Consider the following 25265-nt stretch of genomic DNA (forward strand, 5'->3'; position numbering starts at 1 on the left):
TCATCATCAACAGCCATGGTCAATCCACTGCTGGATTAAAGCCAGAGGTCGCAAACGGGTTTTGATTCCTTACCCGTCCCCGTACCCGGCCGCACCAGGGTCGCATATGGGTACCCGTACCCGTACCCGGCCGGGTACGGGTACCCGTTCCCTACCCGTACCCCTACCCTACCCGAAATGAGTGACAAACGTTTACTCATCAGTGACTCACGGCCTACCTGTACCCGGCCGCACCAGGGTCGCAAACGGCTACCCGTACCCGTACCCGGCCGGGTACGGGTAGCCGGGTATCGGGTAGGGTACGGGTATCGGGTACCCGGTTGCGACCTCTGATGAAAGCCTCAACAAGCCACCGCCACCTCTCGCGACCCTGCGATGAAAGCGGAATGCGTACGTCAAAATGTTTTGCTTTGCCTTTGTAAAATAATGAAGTGACGTGCAATGTAATTGTTGGATGACATTTATTAATTTCGTTTTTGAGGGGCATGACGGAATTTGACAGGCAACATATTAAATACGCTCAAACTGTATGAAACTGATTTATATTTATTTTCAGCTTCACAAATTTTCAGTTTTAGTCTTTAAATGACAATGCTTGCTGCTATTGTCATCAAACCATGCACTACTGAAGGGAGGTATTGGAAGTCCCCCTGCACCAAAGTTAATTTCACTTCTTTTAGCTTCATGATGTTTTTTTATTCTCATTTATGGCGTCGGTTGTTGAAAGTGTTCATTTTCAGATTATGGTAATTTCACAATTAGGTAACAATCGTGGCAAATTATATTTGAAAACAAAAGTGCGATGAATGTCATACATTTCAAAGACTACAACTGACATGTCTTAAAGTATACATGCCTAAATCTACGGTTATTATGCATCGTTACCTTGCCATTGTGCAGAATTCTATTTGGTGTGACTGACACTAAATGTTCATCGTGTCGTGTCCACGAAAAACAACAGTCAGAAATAATTATGATGTTCAAAGCCATGCAAAGGTGGAGCTTACCCATCTCCCATCAAGGCTTCCCTCCTGCCACTGTTGACCTCCACAGAGATCCCGTCCAGAAGGTCACGCTGAGCCGCAGTCTTTCTCTCTGTCTCCCTACAACACGTGGCAATGTGTTCCACTTAAAACCAGCTGGGATACCTGGATCGTATGGGCTAGTAGTGCTCCAACATAAATATTCGTCGCTAAAAAACCTGTTTTTTTAAATATGTATATTGAACTTCTTTCGCACCGTACGTAGCCAACCATGCTAATCGGAGGTGTGCGGAAAGGACAGCACACTAAACACATGCTACCGTAGTTTAATGGGCTTCTCCTTATGAATGTAAATTATTATTAGACCGAACATACGACGGGTGCAAGTCCGTTGTGTTTAATGGTTAGCACACTGGTCTTGCAATCCAGAGGTCGTAGGTTCGGTCTCCCATTAAATCCCCTTGCCTGTCTCACCAGCAGTGTAAATAGGTAGACCACAGTTAGCTGATTCATCTTCTTGGTTCTTTCGGTAAAGTCACGTAGAAGGGACATAATAAAATAATACAAATTGCTGTCTTTCCGACAGACCTGTTCTTCACCTGAGGACGGCTGCTTGCGTTGTGGCCGAAACGTCGTGAGAATGATTTTATTATGTTTTATTTTTATTATTTTATTATCTCCCTTCTACGTGACTTTACCGAAAGAACCAAGAAGATGAATCCCTGCAGTCACGAAAGCTTTAAATTGAAAGTTAGCTGATTGTCAACTCTAGTGTGGTGAAGTAATTTGCAGGTATTCTGACGTCTTACAAGAAGACATCTCGCCTGCAAGCAAGAGTAGACCAGATGCCCTCTGGAGGTGCACCTCAGAGCTCGATCTCGTCGTGGAAGTCCTGCCTTCTGTGGCATGAGCAGGAAATTGCCAGGCTGCACTTTATTTGCAATTCAATAAAGAGGTGCTTAAAACCAGAGATGCAATGAGTCATTGGCAGCCAAACCACCGTACCAGCGATTTAATTAATTGCCATCATTCAGATTTGCGATTCAATTGAGCAATCATTAATTATTTAATTTGCATTTTGGTGACGTTTCTGCGTTTAGTGGTTAGAACCGGTGACATACCACATATCCAGGTAAGAATACTCACTCAGTCTCACATATGCAATTCAGTACGCATGTATTGAATTGATATTATTTGATGAATCAATGCATGGTTGCACTGCAAGCTTAACACTAATTAGACCACATACAACAATCAGAACAATGTATAACTAATTAGGTTGCATAGAGTCACTAAACATACTATAGATTGATTAAATATACTTGATTTTGTATGTAAATGTGGCCTTATATAAGAGATACTCAATTTGTTTTCCCATGAAAATGTAAAACAAATATTCACGCGATTACTGCCGTTATCAATATTGACTATAATTGGCTAGCGCTAAAATAATATTCGAACAATATTAAGATATTTAGAAGTCATGGGTTTACTTGTCTGTTTAACGTTTTACTTTGCTCTTGTGAAAAGTTCTGGATCATCGTATTCCTTTGAAAATATCTTATCAAGTGCCTAAAAGTTTTAACTTTGTAATTTTTCATCACAACCCATTGTCATATAACACAGATTACATATTTCACGGGGTTTAGCACAAACCACATACATAAAACATTTTTAAAAAAATGTTCAAAGAGCTACACTTCATTAAAGTTGTCACTAAATGCTTGTGCGCCGATTCAGTGTGAGAATTTACACTTTAAAGTCATAAATTCGCGATAGCCTTATGATTAATCTGTATTATTTATGTGCATATATTTTTCGCGTGTTTTTGATAAAACTTTCAAAATTAATGTTTCGCATGCGTGACTCGAAGCTTTTCTATTTAAATGCAACAAAAATAGTATTTCACTTGAGATGAATTTTTTTTTATATTCTTTTAAAATATCGAGAATTTGAATTTCGACATTTCTTTAACTGTTGGATGACTTTTCTGAATACATTTGTACCGGGAAGTATAAAATAGGCATTTACAATATATTTTGGGCCCTTGGGAAAGGTCAGTCAACATGACTTTTAAAACCATTGTCTTCAAAGATGATAAGAAAACGTGACATTGCTAAAAAAAACGTTACGTAAATGTTTTGTTTGTATGAAATAGGTAAAGAAGCCCTCGATGTGTTTCAACATTTCCACTTCTCTTACGTCCACCGTAAGCACCTTGACTGGCCGCTGAGTGTGTTCTCCAGAGACATAAGGCAATTGGATTGTGCGCTTTGTCGAGATGCGCCTGCCTCTTTCAAATACAACTTTGCACTTGAGCTCTCTCGCAGGGAGCACAAGGAGGATATACATTTTCTTGGTCGTTCACAGGGATTAAGTTGGATTCCTTCTCAGGATAAAAAAAAAAACATAAATCCTTTCGGAGTTTCTCTCAGAATATGGTCCTTGGAGACCAAGCCCCTCATCGTGGGGAAGTTTTCGGCTTTCACGAGCTCACTATGTATGGTTCTTTCGGTAAAGTCACGTAGAAGGGAAATAATAAAATAATAAAAATTAAACATTTATTTTTTATTATTTTATTATTTCCCTTCTACGTGACTTTACCGAAAGAACCATACATAGTGAGCTCGTGAAAGCCGAAAACTTCCCCACGATGAGGGGCTTGGTCTCCAAGGACCATATTCTGAGAGAAACTCCGAAAGGATTTATGTTTTTTTTTTTTACCAAAAGAACCAAGAAGATGAATCCCTGCAGTCACGAAAGCTTTAAATCGAGGAGAGACCTGCTTATTATTTTATTTGTATTGTGACGAACACCACAGCGCTGCGCGTGTCTCTTTCGAAGCTCGTCGGCTTTTGCGACCAATGTTATGACTCATCGTTGTTGTTGTTTTTTTTCGGCCTAGGTAGTCGCCCGTAAACCCCTCCACCTGACACATTATCACGTGAATCAAAGGTGCCAATTTGCTTAATGATTTTAGCAGCACCGTTGCGTTAGAGTTAAACTCAGCTATTATTTAATGTATTATTTTATCCTTATACGTGACTTTACCGAAAGAACCAAAGAGTAATTCCTGCAGTCACGAAAGCTCCAAATTTAAGATTAAACTCAGCACTTAAATGGCTAACGACGTTTCGCTGGAGATTACATCCAGCGTCATCTAAAAAAATTGAACAATAGTGTCTTAATAGAATTCACGCGTATAAACAAATAAGTTTGCCACTCGAGATCTGAGCTCCTGTTAATGACCTGATGATGCTGGAATTTCATCTCCAGCGAAATGTCGTTAGCCATGCAAATTCGTCAGTTCGTTCTCCAACAACGACACCAGTGGTGGACCTGAAGAAGTCAATAAACTCGGACCCGTTGGATCCACGTGACACTTTTTATTAATTGGCTGTGTCCGGTGGGGGAGGCTTTAACGACACGTTTATTACACGACCTCATCCAATAAAACTATTATGAGCGTCAGATTTTAGGTAAATTTTTCCACGACTGACGCATTGCAAAGATGATGACGGTAAAAAAAACAATGGTGCATTGAATCCAAAATCATTTACAGCGTCAACTCAAAAGCTTCCATGCGAAGGTTTTGAAAATGTTGGCAGTTTTGCACAACTTAAATTTCTGTGCATCTTTCCACTGAGCGTGCACTCCAAATATATAATGTGTTGCAAACATTGTGTGTTCCCTCATAATTGTAAATGTGGGTTTTAAATTATCAAATAATATTAAGTTGCCAGCAGTGGTTTCAGAGCGAGTTTGTAATGCATCGTTAGTTTTGTAAACTTTTTCATTGCCTATAATCCTATTGCAAAATATAGCGTTATATATTTACAATTATCCTACCTTGTGTTCCATTTGATTTCACTTTATTACGTGGGATGCATTTTTTTTTATGCACTTACGTTCTTTGCACTTACACAACATTCGTACTGTACATGATTCATTTTTCCTTTGTACCTTTCGCAGGTTTCCCTTTTAAAAAGACTCGTGCATGGTTGACTGTAACATGGTGGTGTACACCTGTAATCGAACATTGTGGATGCTTGGGTCGGTAGATCGCACACATATTTTGAAACACCCCATGGGCGTCGAGGTGCCATACCCTGGCTCTCCATGAGAAGGCAGTACAGCAAGTGGACTCATTGCCATCTGGTTCCATCTGTACGGCAATGGAGTGTTGCCCCCTCAAGATCGTGGGGTTTTTCCAGGCACCCCGGTTGTTTCCCACTTGTATGAACGTTCATTAATTGGCTGAAAACATTTGGCTAGCCATTGAACAAAGAAGGTCACTGCATCGCGTGCTTTCAAATGTGCTTCTGCGGCCGTCTGGAACTCTCTTCCTGCAGACGTTAGGAAGCCACTGGAGCTAAGTACTTTTGAATATAGATTAAAAACGAATTTATTTAGAGCTGCCTTTTGTGTTTAGTTTGATGTCCTTCCCCCTTCATCTCCAATAAGCATGGTTGCCTATGTAGGGTGCAAAAGAAGTACAACATACACAATAAAAATCCAAATCGGGACCCTGTTGAAAAAGAGTCATACGACTGTGTGGCATTCTAGGATAGATACTTTTTTTAATCTTGTAATTAGCTTATTCTTTTTTAAAAGAAATATACAACAGATTGGTGGTCTGTGGTCAGGGCTAACAATAGAGTGTGCAGCAAAGGGAGGGATGACACCAGGTGTTGGGCAGGGCTGTGAAAGACGGAGATGGCTTTTGGAGGCCTTTATTCAGCGGTGGATTGATAATGCCGATGACGATGGCGATCATCGGCATCATCAATCCACACTCAAGCTAACCCTGATGACACATGAAGTGGAGTTTAATATTTTTTGCCAAACCATGAACAAAGTCTTCCTTTTATACCACATTTAATACTATCGTTATTCGTGAATATTATTTTTTATTTGCGGTCCTTGGGGTTTAAAGTTCAGGAATGTGGATCAATCCTATTCAATTGGTGCTATTTACTGAGCAAGCCGTTCCATTACAGTTTTTATTTTGTTCTAAATATCTCGAGCACGAGTGATTCCTTGGTATAAAGATATTAAATTACCCCATCTCAATGTGCAAGTGCATTCGGCATTCACGCCATTCTCATAGCACAGAGGCTATCATTAGCACCTGATGGTTGTCTTTCTCATGGCAGCCTCACGTGCTGTTGTCTTCTGCTGTAGATCTTTCAATGCACATTTTATTTTAATAAAAGCCTAAGGACGTCTGCAACAACTCAGTTGGCTTCCAATTATACGTTGCTCTGTCAAGAGTCAGATCGTTTGCTTCACCTAGTGTAGTGTCGGAAAAGAACCCAGAAAATGACGATTGTGTATTTCGACAAATCTATGATTATAAAAATATAAGTTAAACAATTTAAATAAATGGGTGAATGTTTAACTAAGATCTGCTGGATCGTTGCATGTTACGCTGGGTACAGCTAGTATATTTTATTGGTTCTTTACCGTTGACTGATTATACTATACACTACGTTGAGAATACAACGCAGGACACACTTTCATTTTATCTTTCTCCTGATTTTGCAATGTTTAGTGAATGGGCTGACACCAACTAGATTGCCAGACATTTTCCCCTCCCCATCATCTTGTCAAATGTTCCCTCTTCTTCAACGTCATATTTTTGTAACAGTAAGCAAATGGTGTCATCATTTTGTGTTGACGATGAATAACAGGAGGCCAAAACCAATACAAACATTTCATCTGACCAGCCTCTACAAAATGTGATGAATCTCTGTTGGCCACGTTTCATTTTGCAAAGGTTTATTTTTCCCCCCACTGATATTTATTCCGTATAGATGCTATGCTTTTTTTTCCTTCGCCTTTTTTGTCCTGGGGCTTGACCCAGGATCAAAGGAATTGTATTCCTGATGTCAAGTAGGGAAGGTTATCGGTAGGGTTAGGTTTGAGATTTGTTTTTTTGCTCAGAAACATACACATGTACCGTTTTTTTATATATATAAATACAAAAGTAAATGTTACTCCAAAGTTGATTACACGGATTATTAATCTTAGATTGCCATTCTATTTTTAGTGCAATTATAAAATTGTTATAACATTGTTTTCTACGCATTGGCTTACAAGCTATGCGTGCAATTCATTGCAATGCTCTTTAACCATTTGGGAGTCAACAGGAGCTGGCTCATGCATGGTGACGAGCTTCAATCTGTTGTCGTTGTTGCCTCTTTGCCCTACAGACTTGCAACAACCTGCCCGTTGATGCAATAGAGATATGGAATCTCTTGACTCTTGTTTTGAGTGTGTTGTGCTTACTTTGAATGATTTAGGATATTTTTTTTTTTATAAAAGCCGTATACATAAGATCAGAATAAGAATATTTATTTACACTTTGAGGAATCCGATGAGCTATAAAGCTCTTTTTAACGGATGTCCAGTAGGGGCGGGGAAGAATGTTACACCAACAAACAATACACACACATGATCGTAGTGCAAATTGCAAGAAAGTAAAACACATCACCCAAAGACATACAAAGACAAATGTCATGGAGAGGCGTGTAGTTTCTGTCCATGGAGCACTTAATAAAAAAAATGATTAATAGTGCCTTCGGAGAATTGACTCATGAATAAATAAATACTTTGACAAACAGGCTACATCACCTTTTCTTCCATAAGAATATATTTTTTTGAGTCTTCACAATCGATCTAAAATACTCTCCGCAACAACGTTTTCATATCAGGGACATTCGATCGGTGGGGTAGAGTGTGGGTACTCGCACCTTTTACAGGACGTGTGGCCAGCATGGACGAGTCGGCTCTATAGAGCTCCCTCTTGTGGAGCCCCTTCCGCAAGCGGTGACCTGAGCAAGAAATTGCAGGGCTGCGCCTTCACCACATCGTATACTTTACCGAGGACTAAAGCGGGCAGTTAAAAAGTCCTTATAGCTTGGAGACATGAACCAACTTTATATGAGGCAGTGAGCTTACTTTCCACAAAGTTTACAGACCGTCTGTGGGTTTTTTTTCTCCTTTTTTAAACAGCAAACGGATCTAACCAGAAGCACAGCAGAGAGAGCACAGGCATTTGGCCGCACCATCATAAAAAAGTGACGTAAGCTGTTTTGAACCATTTTGGATTTTTCAAAGTTGCCCACGCCAAGGCACAACTAAAGAATGGCTGCGTAACAAAAGCTTTCACTTTAAGTCTTTGGCCGCACCTGGCGTAGGGAATTGAGAAAGCCTTTGACAGAGGTTTCGTGTCTCCTAAATGGATTGCTCTGCAGCTGGTGGTGCAATCAGTTACCGGCAGTGTCTTTAGAAATTTAATATGCAATTCGAAAAATTCAAAGTTTAAAAAAAGTCAAAATTGTCACAGCGTGTGTATGCATATCCATTATTTCACTTTAAAGCGAATTATTTCCCTGCTTAAACTAGTGTAGGGTGGTGCATTTTACTGTTTACAACACTGAGAAAGTAACGTAAATTCCACATTGCCACGGCAGTGGGGGAGACTATCCTCACAAATAAATTGCTGTTGACTTTCCACAAGGTGGTACCCATTTAATGAAACCTCGATGAATGAATGGATGGTTGAGTTGACTCTGACCGGTATTTTAACTTGCAACATTCTGATTGTGAGCAATTTCCTGTTCCCATCGCATCACCCAGCTTAATTTAAGAAAATACATATTTCATGAATACAGTAAAGTTATTCGTTTTTTATAAATTAGTTCCACAAGATGTGTGTTTTCATTCTATAGAGTTTTATTATAAAAACGACGTAAATGAACTTATTACTGAATGGAGAATTATACCAATTCTAACAAAAAATGTTTTGTATTTGGAATGTTTTTGTCACTGCCATTTATTGGTGCTGAGAATTAATTTGAAAATTGAGCTCACATGGCCATGCCATACATAACTCATAACTCATGATCCCATCATGCTCCAAGGCAAGCCTCATCACGTAATGGTAAATATTGTAACAACATAACAACATAAGCAGTCCCTCGACTCATTAAGGCAATGAAGGGAAGCGTGTGCAGATGTTTCCTTAGACTGGGCTTGTTTTCCTCTCCTACACACATCCGCAGACGGTCTGTATGTATGTATGTGTATGTATGTATGTTGAACTTCAATCGCACCGTGCATATCCAACCGTGATAATTGGAGGTGCGGGGGAAGGACACGAAACTAAGTAAAAAAGCAGTTCTAAGGAAATGAGGTTTCAATCCAGATTTAAAAGTGCATAGCTGCAGTGGCTATCTAATATCGGAAGGAAGAGCGCTCCAGACGGCCACAGAAGCGCATCTGAAAGCACACGATGCAGTGACCCATCTTTGTTCAATGGCTCGACAAAGCCACTGCGAGGATGAGCGGAGTTCGTGTGATGGTTTATTGCTCCTTGACAAGGCCGCCCGGAGTTCGCGTGACGGTTTAACCTCCTTGACTTGATGTTCTGACTCTCAGCCACCTCTCTTCTCCGATTGCCCCCCCCCCCCCCCCGTAGCCTCGTGCCCGGTCCTGTGCAGCGGGCACGGGCAGTACGTGCGCGGGCGCTGCCTCTGCCACAGCGGCTGGAAGGGCGCGGAGTGCGACATCCCGGCGTGGCAGTGCACCAACCCGGCGTGCGGGGGCCATGGCTCCTGCATCACTGGCGTCTGTGTCTGCAATTCGGGCTACACGGGCGAAAGCTGCGAGGAAGGTGAGCGGATCCCGTCCATCACGCCTGCCGCCAAAAGTCCGCCGATGACGCCCCCGCTGGATAACCTTTCAGCGGAGGAAACATTAACTCTGGCCGGCGGCGACATCAAAATTGACTCTGCTCGCTCTCGGTACCATTCAGGCCTCCGTGCCAATAGCCACGCCTGCACGTTGTAGCCCTTCTCCCGGTTTTAGCTTTGCCGGCCCCACAAAGAGGCCTTTTCATTCGTCGTGAATGACAGGTGTGGGACAGGGCCATCGTCTCATAGCCCATTATATTTACATATCGGGGCACCGTTGCTGACCTGTCTAATACAAGGCTCACAGCAGCGTGACAGCATTGCCCATACTCGGAAACGTTAGCCTCTCGTATTCAGTCTTTCGCCGTCGTGCTTTGCGGTGCACGTACACAGGGACGGACGCAGGAATTTGCCGTTCACAGCACATGGGGCATGTGCCGAGCGTGCCCCCTCGCCTGGGAAGCACGAGCCCCTGTCAGAGCGCAGAAGTGTGTGAGACGCAACGTCTGTCCCTGCGCCGCTGTCTTCGGTGTGTGTTTTCTTCTCGGCCTTGGCAGACTCCGAGTAGTTGAACTTACCGTCTTGCACGCCGGTCGTGCCCCCCCCCCTGGGAGCATTTTTTGGACATGTTGCCCATCAGTTTGATTCGTGGATACGCGAGCACAAGGTGGGCAAGTGAACACGGGCAGGACCTGGTGGAATAGGCAAAGTAAGTGCGCAGTGTCTGTGTAACGGTCCCCGTAGTGAACAAAAGGCAACTTGCTGCTAAATAATGCACAGGGTCGGGTCGCAGGCATTGGCTGGCTCCTGTCCCACAGCTTTTCCTTACATGTGGCTGCCATCCCACCCCCATTCCAGCGAAAGACAAGAATCCCTTGCTTCATGTACAAAAAAACGTAAACTGTGGCAGAACCAAATAAAGAGATCCATTCATTATTGAATGCTGTAGTTACTGGCACGTAACACGCGGTGCACTTCCAGAATAGATCATGTTTAATTTCAACCAAAATGTGGCCCTTTTTGCTTTTCTGTGACAGGCAAAAGCGTTCTCAAAACGCATGCTTCCTTCTTCCAATGGCACTCAAATGTTGTTGTGCCTCACGAGAGTTGAGGAGTTGATCTGCATACAGGAGTGAGCCATTAATTAGCGATCACTCTCTTTCGAGCTTAGAAGATGTACGCTGTCCTTGATACACAACAAGCGTTGCCGCTTTGCACGGGCCACTTGAGGGACGCCCCCCCCAGCCCCCCCCCCCCCCCCATTTTGGCAACTCCCCCACTCCTTCTCGTTGAGTACCGTAACGTCGAGTGAATTTGCCCACTTTATGGATGCGCCAACCTTAGGCCCCCGCATGCTGGAATGGTGCCACGGAGACTTGGCATCGTAAACATTGAGAGCCGGCATTTCGTGCCCTTGGCAGGCATCCCACAATGCTATTTAAGCGACCGAAGGTGCTGCCTGGCGGCTCACCTGATGCTCAAGGTGCTTGTTGCCGGTGGAGCCCCCTTCGGAAGTAGATTACTCAAGCCCATTTCTGCGGGCCATGGCCGATGGGCACCTCTGTCGTTGGGTAAGTTGCCAACGAGTGAAATCCGTTCTATAACTGCTGAGTGAAGCAGTTGACCTTTGGCACAGACACTAGGCTTATTGTAAAATTGGAGCTAAAACTTCCCTGAGTGCTCTGGGCTGTATTGCACATTTTGTGTCTTTTTGTGCGTAGGCCACTGTTCGGTTTTCCCATGTTGCTTGGAAGCAACGATGTCAAAAAAGTCAAATTATTATTGAAGCAGTGCTCATTATCTCCTGTGTTTAACCCTGAGGCAATGCTCGAAATTCCTCCCTCCTATGGCGGCGGCAAATTCTATCCAAAGGACAGGCACAGTGGACTGCCTGGCAAAGCGGTACTCATTTTGATTGACCCCCGGAGGAATGATGAGCTGTGGCAACCCCCAACCAGAATTTGAACTTGAAACCTTCCTCTTGCGAGCCGCTCGCTCTACTGCTGAGCCACGATGACTGCTCGCTAACTGGCGGGAAAAAACTACTTGACATGAAGTTGTGTACCTCCTCGGGCATGCAATCTGGCTATTTTCACGACCCTCACATCCACGCCGTGAGTAGTGTGTGCCAGTGTGTTTTGTCAAAGTTGACTCATACAAGTTGAGCGCTCCATGTGCCATTTTTTTTATCTTACGAAGCTTTTTCGAAGAACGTTTTATTTCCTGCGTCCTATTTACAGTTATATTGGTACGAACCTCCTGGTTACACCAGCCTACAGGGGATTATTGTGTCCGTCGTGCATCCAAAAATGGGAGGGGTGGGGCTGGGTGGAGAGGGGAGGGTGGGGCGGGGCTGGGTGGGGAGGGTGGGGAGGGAGGGGCTGGGTGGGGAGGGTGGGGCTGGGTGGGGGGTGGGAGGGGTGGCGCTGGTGGGGAGGGGCTGGTCACCCCGTGGTGTTTAACCTACTCACGCCAGCTTGTGCCCGCTCTCACAGTCGGGCATATTTGCGGAATACACCCCGCCGCCGTTGACCCTGGCCATTGACCGAGCAACCCAACGTTACTACCAGCTCCCTCCGCAGGAATGTGTTTTAACAAGCTTTACATTTCTATGAATGGCACGTAAAAAAAAATTGTGCGTATTAGGAACGGGGGGGGGAAACAACTGTAACAAGACGTATCTTTCTTTGGAGCCTGCTTGCGAATTATGCAATTGATCTATGTACAGAGTGATTATGTAATCAGTGCCTTTGTGTAGTTTTGGTAGAGGGGCATTTTGTTTGGTACAGCTGTGGAGATAAGAATGGATCTTTCTTCCGCACAATCAGTTCCATAGAGCCCAGGCTGCGATTAGATACATGAGATGAGGAGGAGTGTAAAGACATACAATCAATGGGACGAGGGTTAGTTATAGCTGTGGGCGAGCAAAAACAAAGGAGGGTCGTTAGATAGAATGATTAGCCTGCCAAATGTGGCGAGAATTGCGTCTGTGGAGTGGTAAGATGGAGATATGGGTGGGGGGGGGTTTGGGACCTCTGTGGTTTTATCGTTGACTGCTTGCAGCGGAAGGAGTGAAATTGCTGTGCGTGGAATTATGCACGCTTGTATTTCTCACCTTTCATTAACAGCATTATAATGTCTTCTTGGTTCTCTCGGTAAAGTCATGTAGAAGGGAAATAATAAAATAATAAAAGTAAAACATAATAAAATACAATTCTCACGACGTTTCGGCCACAACGCAACCAGATGGCTGTCGGAAAGACAGCGTCTGAATTCAGATGCTGTCTTTCCGACAGTCTTTTTCTTCACCTGAGGACGGCTGCTTGCGTTGTGGCCGAAACGTCGTGAGAATTGTATTTTATTATGTTTAATTTTTATTAATTTATTATTTCCCTTCTACGTGACTTTACCGAAAGAACCAAGAAAATGGAATCTCTGCAGTCACGAAAGCTTTAAATCGAAGCATTATAATGCCTCTGCATCCCTTTTTTAGCAAAGTGGTAAATAAATTAAAATAAAACACGTTATAAAGAAAGTTGGTGAGATTTGAATGAGGAAGGTAGTGCCGGGCAATGTTACGGCCAATTGGTCATCGTTGTAGCAAAATTGGTGACTACGTTGGATTTTCCTTCTGTACTCAATTATTTAATTAAATCTTTCTAATTGAAAAAAAAAATTACCCCCTGTTATTTAGGCTAACGCCTGCTCCCGTATTAGAAAAATGTCATTATGATTTGCGGTAAATATAAAATGTAACAATGGTATTCGATCAGCGATGCGGATGCAGAGATGGCTTTTTCTGAAGTTTCCCTTTCAAGTGGTGATTGAGCATTGATCAAACGTCAGGAATTAAAATTGGATGTTATGGATTTAAGATGAAAATATGTGTTATTTTCCTTTTTGATGATGATAATTAGATATTCCCATGATGGATCCAAGCCCAACATTCATTAAGCTGCTAGCTATTTTTGTTCTCTCGGGCACCGAGCAGTGCTGGGACTATCTGACGATGCCGGGTCCGGTCAGAAATGAGCACAAAATCCCAGGCCTATAACATTATGATGATGCATGTGCAATAAAAGTGCACACACTGCATTACATACGGCAATATTCTATATAGCCCAGGGCATGCCTAGAAAACACAGTGGTATTGGTGTATTTCGTTTTTTTTACCCAACGAAAGAAGGTGATGTAAAAAGTATAGCTTATATCGAAATATATTTTTCTCACCAATTATTTGTGGTTTCTAGGCTTTAAATAATATACTTTGTCTCTGGACTGCTCAGAGAATTCTGCCGATCTCCAGCATGCATTATAGATTTGAGTTGGTGGAATTCTGAACACTTCCCATTGTTCAGAAGATTCTAATTTTGCAGCACACGCCGTCTCGTTTGTGCTGAGCATGAAGGCGCTCTTGTCCTTCTATGCTCCCGTGTCTCGTGTTCTTTATCTCACTGTGAATACACAGCAGGGTCATCAGTGAATTAAGTATCGACAACTTGATAAGCAACGAGATTGCAGATCAGCATCTTTTCCCACCAGGCTTTCATTATGGATGGAAGAGGAAGATTTGCGGTTGTGTTATCACATAGATACATTTTAATTATTATTTTCATCAGGGTGTCCACACAACATATCATATGTGGAGTCATATCACATTGTCTAAATATATATGAAATGATTCTCAACGTTGTTGGATATTCATACTCTGAGAGAAGATGAATCTCCCGATGTTGCGATTAAAAAATATCTCCACCTAATATAAAACATTTTGTGGAGTGACTTCCATGATGTGGATTAAAAAAGTAACAGTGTTTCAACACATTTAACGTCAAGTGTTAAACCAGTATGTAGATTCATATATACATCACCCGTAATATTTAGAGATCAAAAACGTACGATTTAACCCAGGACACTGTTGCGAAAAAGGTCGTGTTCATGTTGTCTTCATGGGTTTTTATCCACCTCCTGGTGAAATAAAAGTTTGCCACTGCTGCTGCAGTGCTGTTGCCATGGTGTCATGCTTAGCACACTGCACTTGCAATTGGCTGGATCATTCTCCCAGCATGGCAAGTTTCTTAAATCCCCCAATCTTTGTTCACCGAGTAGCAAAAATGGGTACAGCCACAATTAGTCGATTGGCAGGTCGTGTGTGGTGGGGTAAGTGTGGGTCCTCACAACTATTCCAAAAAGTATGCCCAGTATGGAAGAGTAGGCCAAAAATACCCTCTAGAGGTGCTCTCTAGAGCTCCTCGTAGTAGAGGCCCTTTCGGCCAGTCGTGGCATGAGCAATCAAATTGCAGGGCTGTAACTTTATATTTCATCCATAACACAGGAACCTACTCACGTGATGTGCCTGCTCACCTTGACCTCTCTCTCTGCTCCCGTCTCTCCTGTGACCGCCGACCCCGCTCTTGCAGTGATGTGTCCACATCCAACGTGCTCCGGCAAAGGGGTGTGCGTCCATGGGACGTGCATCTGCCTGTCGGGCTGGGGAGGCCCCAGCTGTGAGACCCGCAAGCCGATGTGTGCCGAGCAGTGCTCAGGACACGGCCTCTACCTGTCGGAACTCAACACGTGCAGCTGTGATGCCAGATTCACGGGCGCCGACTGCTCGACTGGTAAGCTTTTCGTATCACGGGCGGATGTGCACTCGCCGCTTCGAGCACAGGTTGCCGTGAGGTGTCCAAATTTGGTAAGTGCCCTCTGGTCTACAAAGTAGAGGGCAAACACTTTCCCACCCGCTCTGCATACGTCACGTGACAGTCAGTCCGATATCAAGTTCAAGTTCAAGTTTATTTATTAGGTATAGCCCTGTGAGCCATTCGGCTCTTGAATCGGGTGCAACCGCAACAAACAAAAACATGAACAAAAAACATATTTATTCATCAGAGCAAAAAATCTTGCCAAATTAAGCGCATAACCAAATATAACGTGATATACTTTTTTGCGTGTGTGCATTCATTAGTGACTGCGCTGGAGCCATCAATTCACGACTCTTTAATCACCAGGCGACCATCTGGATTAGAACACAAAATCTAAGTGGTGCCAGTTCGGCGCTCTGACCTCTGAGACACCCTCGCTGCACCGCAAGTTGTGAGATCTCCTTTGAGCTGGGTGGGGGGGGGGAACTCATGGCCCATGAATTAATTTAAAACTGCTCACCATATGAGGCTTACCACTTTTAAATGGCACTCAAATTAAACTGATCCATCGTGGCATCTTTGCCGCGTCTTTACTTCCGCACCGTGGCTTCGTATATGTATACACGTATGTTGAACTTCTTTCACACCGCTCGACATCGGTGTGCTAGTGAGAGGGGAGAGCAGCTGATGCAGACATCGCATTCGTGCTCTAAGGTTCGTTGTTTTTGTTGCGTTATTATTTGATAACATTCAGGCTTGTGTTCATGATGTGTGGCCTGCCAAAGGTATTTGAGAGTCCTATTCAGCCCTCAGGAAAAGGCTCCCCCCACAATCCTGCTATGGAGAATTTTAATTAGGGAATTAGTGCAGGTTCAAGGTTTGGCTCTGCCATGCTTGACAAACCCACACGCTCATCATACTTGATCCAGCGGTTTCGTAACACTTTTTGTACATCTGCTTTCTAGGAATGGGCAGCATAGGCGAGAAGCGCTGCATTTGAACAAGTGTGCACGTGCCGTGCAGCATCCCCCTCGGGTCACTCATTGTACCTCCAGCCCTCGTCAAAGTACCATGCTGTGTGCAGTTCTTCCATTATAAGGCCATCACTGTCCGTCCGTAGACAAACTCGTTACTCTACTGTTGAAAAAAAAACACATTACAGCCCTCTACCTAAAGAGGCCCCATGCTGTGCATCGGCATGAGTTGATGTTATGGAGAGGGAATCATCTCCAGGAGCATAAAAGGATCGCCTCTAAAATAGCTCGAGTCACCCTTTGACCACGATGGTTGCCGGAGTGTTGGCGCACAGTTTCTCCGTGCAAGGACTCCTGTTGTACTCCCGATGGAAAAATTCCTCCGGCACACTGAGTTCTGTAAATCTCTGTGCCGACCAGGAATTTTTAGTTTTTTTCATTTTCACATCTCTCCAATGCAACACCTCAGAGTCAAACTCAAGTCAGGGTTGGCTGCGTACGGTGCGAAAGAAGTTCAACGTACATGCGTACAACTTCAAAACTGCCTTTTATGAAATAAAATGCAAATTGCATTTGTTTTATTTTCGAGTGCTTACATGCACATAAGAGTGGCTTCACTGACTCAAAAACCAGAGGGGAATGGGAAAGAGGTAAGAGGCATAGCATCAGGAGGAGGAGAGGGGCAGTGATTAGCATGCTGCACTATCAAATAGCAACCTGAGTTTGATTCCTGACCATGGCTAACATTTGTAGCAAGTGATATCTGAATCGGTCCTCCTTTACCAACCCACACTGATCAACGTTGATAAAGTACGGTCAAGGCACTGAGAGGCCTTTCCCCAGCTTTGGATTGATGAAGGGCTGAAAATGATTGTTTAATTTACGATTTCATAGGGTGGGGTGACTGGATTGTTAAACCTGTAGGAAGTAGGGGCCTACTGCTCATGACGGTGCTGTTTGTCCCCAGTACGTCTGGCGATAAAAGTGTTTCGATGGTGGGTAAATGGATCACATCAAATTCTGGTAATTGCTGTTGAATATTAAACAGCGAATAATTGATTCGTTTGTGTTTTGCTATGAGTATTTTTGGTAATTAGATACTTAGATACCAATTTGGGTATTTTGTCAATTCGTTTTAAAAAGTCCATCTATGGGGTTTTAATCAGTGTGCACTGTCATGCTGTGGCATATGGTTCAGAAACATGGTCGATAATTAAATATCTCACAAAAATGGACATGTGCGCAAAGAGGCATGGAGAGATACCTTCTTGGAATTGTATTTCTAGACAGAAAGAAGAACACGTGATCTTCTTGGTTCTTTCGGTAAAGTCACGTAGAAGGGAAATAATAAAATAATAAAAATAAAACATAATAAAATCTTTTTATTACTTTATTATTTCCCTTCTACGTGACTTTACCGAAAGAACCAAGAAGATGAATCCCTGCAGTCACGAAAGCTTTAAATAGAAATAAGAACACGTGAGTTAGAGAATATACTATACGCAAGTTAATACATATCTCAAACGTATATGTGTTTAGAATGTAATTGAGCTTGGGCCCGACAATTCGCTAAAAGGATTGATGGCAGATAGCCAAGAATAATGATGGGGTGGCAGCTAATGATTGGAATGCATTTGACAAAAATGCTGCCCAAAGAGATGGAGCAATAATATCAGCTCTTGTCCAGGTGAAAGGTGGATTATTATATTACCGGATCATAAGAGACGACAGTGGGATTGGGAAGGCCTTCATCCAGCAGTAAATTGACCATGGCTGATGATATTGTTGTTATAACGTTCTGACTCGCACCTCTTGGATATCTGTGTAAAATAGTTTTATAGCTCATTGGATTCCTCCAGTATAAATATTCTGATTCTGAATGATGATAACGAGGCTTCTAAACATTGACCCGAAGAGTTAAAGCATGCTTCTCTACTATCTGAGTACAGCATAATGCTTTTCATTGGCTTTCATAACTGGGGGAAACATAGAATATCTAGAAATACAACTTGGAATACCCCCTCAACGTTCACCTGTTCAGAGTGTGTGTGGGTGCACTAATGGCATGGGAGCCTGAGTAGTGTAGTCTGTCATCAGGCCTGACATCGCTCAATGTCAGAGAGCCTCACTCTCGCGAAAAGGCAACAGCATATTGCTTACCGGACATGGCGGAAACCCACGGTCTCTAGGCCTCTATTTGCGCCTTTCATTTGTCCATCCATTATGAGATGTTTGATCAGCAAATGTTTTCCTTTAAGTGCATATGCCGATTACGTACCTGCGATCCAAACTTGTCCATAAGAAGCGATTTTAATTCTCAGATCGCAAGACGTGTCGACACGTGTTAGTGCACCCATGCATACGATTTTAAAAATAAACGTGTTTGCGCCCTTGTTGCCTATTAAACGGCAGCGATTTGAAAGCTTCAGTCGCCGTGTAAAGTAATAGCATTTGAGAAATGTGATGCATGTTATTGGGTGGAAATGCCACTCTATGTGACAGGCATGCTGTGGTGTTGCCACAGGCATTGAAAACAGCTTTGATGTTCTGCTCTGGCTCTGGAAAATGTTGCGTTTCCTCAATGCAGGTTACAATGTTGACGCCGTGAGAACGCTGTTGTATTTGCTGCAACGAAAGCATGCCCTTGTTGTGGGCTCTTCCCTTCGGTGATCACACCGGTGAACATTGTTATCAAAATGGTGAAAACAGCACCACGGGTTTGCGAGGAAGTACAAATCACATGCACTCAAAAAAAGGGAAACTTTTGGGATATTGCAAAAAACTTGGATTTTTTCATGCGTAAAAAAAACCTACGGATTTTGTGATGACTGAGCCCCAAGGCAGTAAGAAATCACAGGCCCTAATTATAAGTTTCATAAATGAGCTCTCCGATTAGGGTCATGCTGAGCAGCAGCTGATGTTTTTTACCGCTTTGCTGGTCTGGAGCTGCACAGACCACACAGGCTACACTGCATACATATTAGGCAGACCAAAGGAAATGTTTGGAAGCACTTCGTTTTTCCAAAAAAAAAAGAAGTGGTCGTTTCATAAGTAATTGTTTCCATGAATTGTATATATGTAAATAAATATGTTAGAAATGTGTAGACTTTACATTTAAAAAAAATAAAAGTAAAAAAATGGTTTGATACTATTATCCGTGAGGGTCTTGTACTCACCATACAAACCACATGTGTCGAATGGGCGTTTCAGTACAACATATCACAGTCATCTTTTGTTCAAAATAACATTGAAATTCCCATGCAATTTTTTTCTGAAATTTAAGTGTAATACAAAGGTTATTAGCAACTTGCAGTACACTTCCAAAATTGCTGCTACGGTGTTGCATAGTCCTAGTTCTGTATAGGAGACAGCATATGCTACATGTATAGTATATGATATAAATAATATACACAAAAACAAACTTTAGAGGCTATTTGGTCTACTCTTCTACATTGACCAGACGTGTTTTAAGAGGTGAGAAAAAAAATCACATTTTATACTATATATATACTTATAGATGTGTGTGTGTGTACGGAGTCCCTGCGTTGCGGGGAGCAGTAGTGTAGCGGTTAGTGCGCGCGCTATGAAACCAGCAACCCGAGTTCGATTCCCGCTCACGGCCAACACCAGTGACCATTATCTGAACTGGTCCTAGGCCTCCCTTAGTTCGACTCAGCCTCAACTGACTACATAGTGCGATGTATAAACATCTCCACTGGGGAGACAAAGGCGGCCGGGCGTGGTGCTGGCCACCCACCCCCTCGTGTGCCGTGCCGGCCTTCATAGGTGCTCGCAAACAGCACTTGCTCCAACAGTCTGTTATAGGCTATACGGAGGTCTTTGCAGCAAATCTCCAAAAAATTCTGCAGTGAGTTCAACGCGGGGTGCCCATATGTATGACCCGAGGTCGACTTGGAGCCTCTTCCACCTGACCGCTTCCGTCGACGTCGGGCCCTGCGTGCAACTCTGTTTTACTCCCACCCCCCTTTGTGTTTCTTTTTTGTCTGCGAGCGCACGTCAACACGACGCTTGAGCACCGTCGTCTTACTTGTGCGGCCGCCTCGGCACTCTCGTTCGTTCGTTTCTTGAGAAAGTAGCGACCGTCATTAGCCACTTTGTCGCAATGTTTGCTTGAACTCCTAACGTGCCCTCTGATCCATCACTTTATTAAAGGATGCAGTGGCAGCAACAATAACAAAAAGGCGACGCGTATCGGGAAATTCGCGTTGGATTATCGCGTCCGTTAGACAATCCGCGTTGACAGCTGCATCTCAATAAGAGAATGAGTTACGGGCATCAATCGGTGGAAGAAAATTGCTTTCCTTTCGGTACGTGTGTGTCCCACTGTGAAATATGTGCGAATTTATTGTGTCGTGCAGACTTGCCCAGGGGATCGCCGTGCCGCTTACATTGAGTCAGGCGCTGCGAGCATGTACACACTTGGCCGTGCAAACTCCTAAGCGCAGGACCGGTGCACGAATTCCACATTTTGCACGCTGCACCGTGCTTTTTATTTTATTTAATTAAGGGCTTCTCATTATTTAGACATCTGCGTACACGGCAATTAAAAACTAAAGTGATGATAATTGTAATGTAATGCAGATTATGATTAGTAATATTTTAAAATCGTGTTGACTTGGGTTATCAACCAAATTATTTGTGGCTAATTAACCCATTTACATATTAAATGACAAATATGTCCTCGTGCTTCAAGCTGTTGCAGTATTCTTTCCTAATGGACATGAAGACAGCATCATCACCTTGTAATTTGCGTTGCTGTGTGTGTGTGCACGTGTGCTGAACTTCTTTCGCGACGTACGTAGCCAACAGTGGCAATCGGAGGTGCTGTGTATCGGCAAGGGAGGTGGGGATGTCCTCTCCGAGTGTGTACTTTTGTTGCAACAAAAAGCGGTTCGGTGCTTTTTTTTAGTCTCGAGCATTGAAACTATCCAAAATCTGCAGTCTATAACGCTTGCCTATATAAAGCCACAACAGCAGATCGATCATTCTTTCTCACCTGATGACGGACGCTTGTGTTGCGACCGAAACGTCGTGTTCTTTTATTATTTTTTCTATCCAAGTGACTTTACCGAAAGAACCAGAGAGTATAGTCGATACCTATTCGAGCTATTGATTTCTGAAAGCTGGTCCAATTATGTGCAAAAATTACTTCCCAAACAAAATCGCGAGCGTAAATAAAAAAAAACAATATTTCCACAATGCCAGTAATAGCAATTGATACATTTTTATTACTTTCATATAACAGTGAGGAATTAGAGGGCATGCTTGTGGTGTATCCATTTATGCTGCTGGGTGGACAGCAGTGGTGTGGGGCGGGGGGCGATTTAAGAATCTTGCACAATTGCTTCAACTGCTGCGCCAGATGAGGAAACCAAACCGGCGACCTCTGGATCAGGAGTGCCGGTGTGCTAAGCATTACGCCGTGACAGCTGCCCGTTAGTGATCGCCAACCAGAGGTCGCAACCGGGTACCCGATACCCGTACCCTACCCGATACCCGGCTACCCGTACCCGGCCGGGTACGGGTACGGGTAGCCGTTTGCGACCCTGGTGCGGCCGGGTACGGGTAAGGAATCAAAACCCGTTTTTCGACCTCTGTCGCCAACCCATATTTGTAACCGTCGCTTCTCCCACCCCCTTACGCAAACGCGAGAGAGACGGCGTCGCGCGTTTGGGATTGCAGCGTTAACGTGAGCCGTAATGAAGGCTTCGTCGCGGGTAATGTTCCTGCAGGAACAATGCCGGCGCTTTGCTCAGACGCACCGCTTGGCTGCCCGGCGCGTGCATCTCGTCGCGTCCGTTCTCACTTCGATCTCTTTTGTCGTGGTTGTTAAGGGGGCGTCGTGTCACTCGGTGGGGACAATATAGACACGAGAAACCGACAAGCCCCTGCCCCACAAATTCAGTCGGACGCTTCATACGTGTACGCTTGTCCTGTAGACCCCCTCCGTCAAGTTGTTCACCATCAAGTCTCGAGTGCAGACACGTTTTTGTTGTATTCGTGTGACATTCGATTGCGAGGCACGGAGCAGTGGCGCAGTGGTTGGGCACACTGTGCTTTGTGCCCTTTCCCTTGAGTTCAACTCCAGGCTAACATGAATAGTGAGTGATATTCACCAAATGCACACAGACAGCATTGCTCAATTATAATGAAATAACCACCAAACAGCGTGGGGAGACCTTCATCCATCGGTGTATTCACAGGGGGCATTACATTACTTTAATAATTATTTATTATTCCAATGAACTACATGGCACGGAGAGTCCTTCCTCAAGACGTGAATTGACAAAGGGCTGTAAATAATGTAATGTATTATTGTTATTTGATTGGATGTCAATTTAGTCTCACACAATATCCGTACTGGACATCCATGAGTAAGAGCTAAATTATGTAACAATTGTCTCCACAAATAAAGTTGTGCATAAATCTGTGAGCTCATTGCTCAAGATGGTGATTAATTTTTGTGTCTTTTCTACCCCAACTTTGCACTAAAAAAAGTGCTATCCGCTGAGTTGATTTTTTGTTTTGTAAACATCATCAATATGTTTTACAAATATCTTGTCAAAAGGAAACCAATTTAAAATGATTGCAATTCAATTGACGCTGAAGTTGAATACAAATATAATATACAAACATTTGCAAGTGCAAATATAAAGTGACGTGGTTCAAAATTGTGATTTAAATGTGTACCCCTCAGTGCCGTATTAAATTTCAGCATTTCACTAGAACAGAACTTGGCTTCACTAAATGAAGTCAGGCAGTATTTGTAGCTAAATGCTTTTGCAATGAGGTGTTGAAATAATCACTTGATTAATGCATGTATGATTCCAAGATCAATTTAAGCAGTAACCGTTTTTGCAACACATTTATCCCACGTTCATTACCGCTTTCCTTTTGAACAAAATAACATTTTCAGATGTAATTGTTTGTTCGTACGTTGAGGTTATGAATGGTATATTTTTTCCACAAATGTCAAGTTAAAATGTGATTTTTCTTCTCGGTTTGAGTAAGCTCTTGTCAAGCCCAGGTTTGGTCTAAATTAGTTCATTGATTCTCTTTTAATTCTCTGAACAGGAGGCTATTGTAAAGAGAAAAGATAAACAATCTAAAAATGTATAACTGGTTTTCTCTTCATGGAGTCGGTTTAATAATCATAAATTAAGCAACGCTTTATTACCACATAATTACGCTAAGAATAGGGATGTGTCCTGTAATATATTACTAATGATGTCCACAACTGTGCTTGGTTTTATACAAATTCACAGTAGGTCATTGTAATGTTTCTTTCAAGATTATTATTACAAATAGTTCTGTGTCATCTATTTTATGTTCTTGAAAAATTATTGCAGATGCTGTTATAGACATTAATGCATATGCATTATACAGTTTATTGCACATGCGGTTAACTGCTGTTGCATTGATATATTGTGCATTGCAAATAGAGTCAGTGTGAAGAATGTTGATTACAGTTTATTGAAATTTATATAATGACGCACAGCTCTTTAAAATATATAGAATTATAATAATGTACAGCCCTGTCATTCCACTGCTTGACTAAGGCCTTCCAATGCCATCTCAGACGTTTAACAACTGTACTTTGCCATCGTGGTCAGTATGAGCCCATAGGGGAGGGCCCAAGACTGCCACTTATGTTAGGAATGGCCTGAAATCAATCGCAGGTCATTGGGTTTGTAGGGCAGTACGCTAACCACTTCTCTACCACTTCTCATATATATTTATTGTAAGGATTAGGGATGAGTTTTATGTTTTAAGAAATTAAGATTTTTAGGATGTTATAAGGACAATGTGGATTTATTTTTCAGATCATGTTAAATGTGTATGCGTCTGCACACGAACAAAAGTGTCATCGCCTAGTGCCACGTGGTTTTGGGCAGAAAAAAAAGAAGTGTCCGATTAGTGACTTGACTTTTGCTTTGGAATCTAATCCAAATGACATTTGAATCTTCCAAAATCTTTTATTTAGGCCAGACTTTCAGACTAATTTGAATGTCGGGAGAGCAATATTAGTAGAGAAATGAAGAACACATCCCAGGTAGGAATGCATTCCAGATTTTGGGATGAATCTACAATATCTGAAAATATAATATTTAAGATGGTATGAATAAAATAGTTTCTGGTTGATTGTAAAATATGACATCATGGGAAGTCATGATTCACATGATAGTATCACATAATGTAAATGATCTGAAAATCCCCCAAGACCAGAAATTATCCTTAAAAACCCAAAATAATGTTTTGTTTTTATTTTTTAAAAATGTAATCCCTTACATATAGTACGTCGCTCATATTGCACGTAATATTTGACTGCAGATGGAATTTCTAAATTCAATGCCAAGGGCGGTTGTTTTATCAGTGCTTTCCGTGTTCTCAAACATAATTGTGATGAGAGGTTTAAGACTGAGACTCTCACCACTCTTGGGCGATTTCATGAAAGAGAGATTGCACAATTTCAGCATCTTCCAGCCAGGTGGCTGAGCAGCTGGCTCGAATGTATTTTTTTGTCTTTTTGCCACGGGTGAATTTGTGACCTCCCGGGGTTGTTGTTAGAGAAGGCAGCGTGGAGCCTGCATGTGGCCTGACCTGAGTGAATTACATGAGCCTTGCATATGCAAACCAGGCAATACCGGTCCATGACCGAAACTGTTTTCCAAATCCGAAATATATATAAATATACACTAAAATTATGATATACAGCTGTCACTGTTATTTTCACCTTTGATGGAGTCAACAAGTCAGGATGGCATGAGGAGGTGATGTGTCATGAGATGTGTCGAGCAGAAACACAGCTGTTCTACGATATGTTCACCTATTTTGTTCATCGACCGTGTTTTTGCTGTTTTCCAAATGTAATTCATACTGGACACCTAACTCATGGTGAAAACCACTTTAGATTGGATGCCTGATATAAACATAGGTTGAAGG

The 25265-nt window shown here is 42.8% G+C and overlaps 1 protein-coding gene across 2 annotated transcripts in view; it reads left to right on the forward strand.

The window, feature by feature from the left end:
• Nucleotides 1–25265, forward strand: part of LOC144936855 (teneurin-3-like) — a 473986-nt gene that overhangs the window by 362813 nt on the left and 85908 nt on the right. For both annotated transcript variants that reach the window (XM_078864031.1, XM_078864032.1), the window contains 2 exons: nt 9469–9663; nt 15103–15303. In XM_078864031.1, coding sequence (XP_078720157.1) covers nt 9469–9663; nt 15103–15303 — 396 coding nt within the window. The remainder of the gene's footprint in view (nt 1–9468; nt 9664–15102; nt 15304–25265) is intronic.

The sequence above is a fragment of the Lampetra fluviatilis genome, chromosome 17 (genome assembly GCF_964198595.1).
Source record: "Lampetra fluviatilis chromosome 17, kcLamFluv1.1, whole genome shotgun sequence".
NCBI lineage: Eukaryota > Metazoa > Chordata > Hyperoartia > Petromyzontiformes > Petromyzontidae > Lampetra > Lampetra fluviatilis.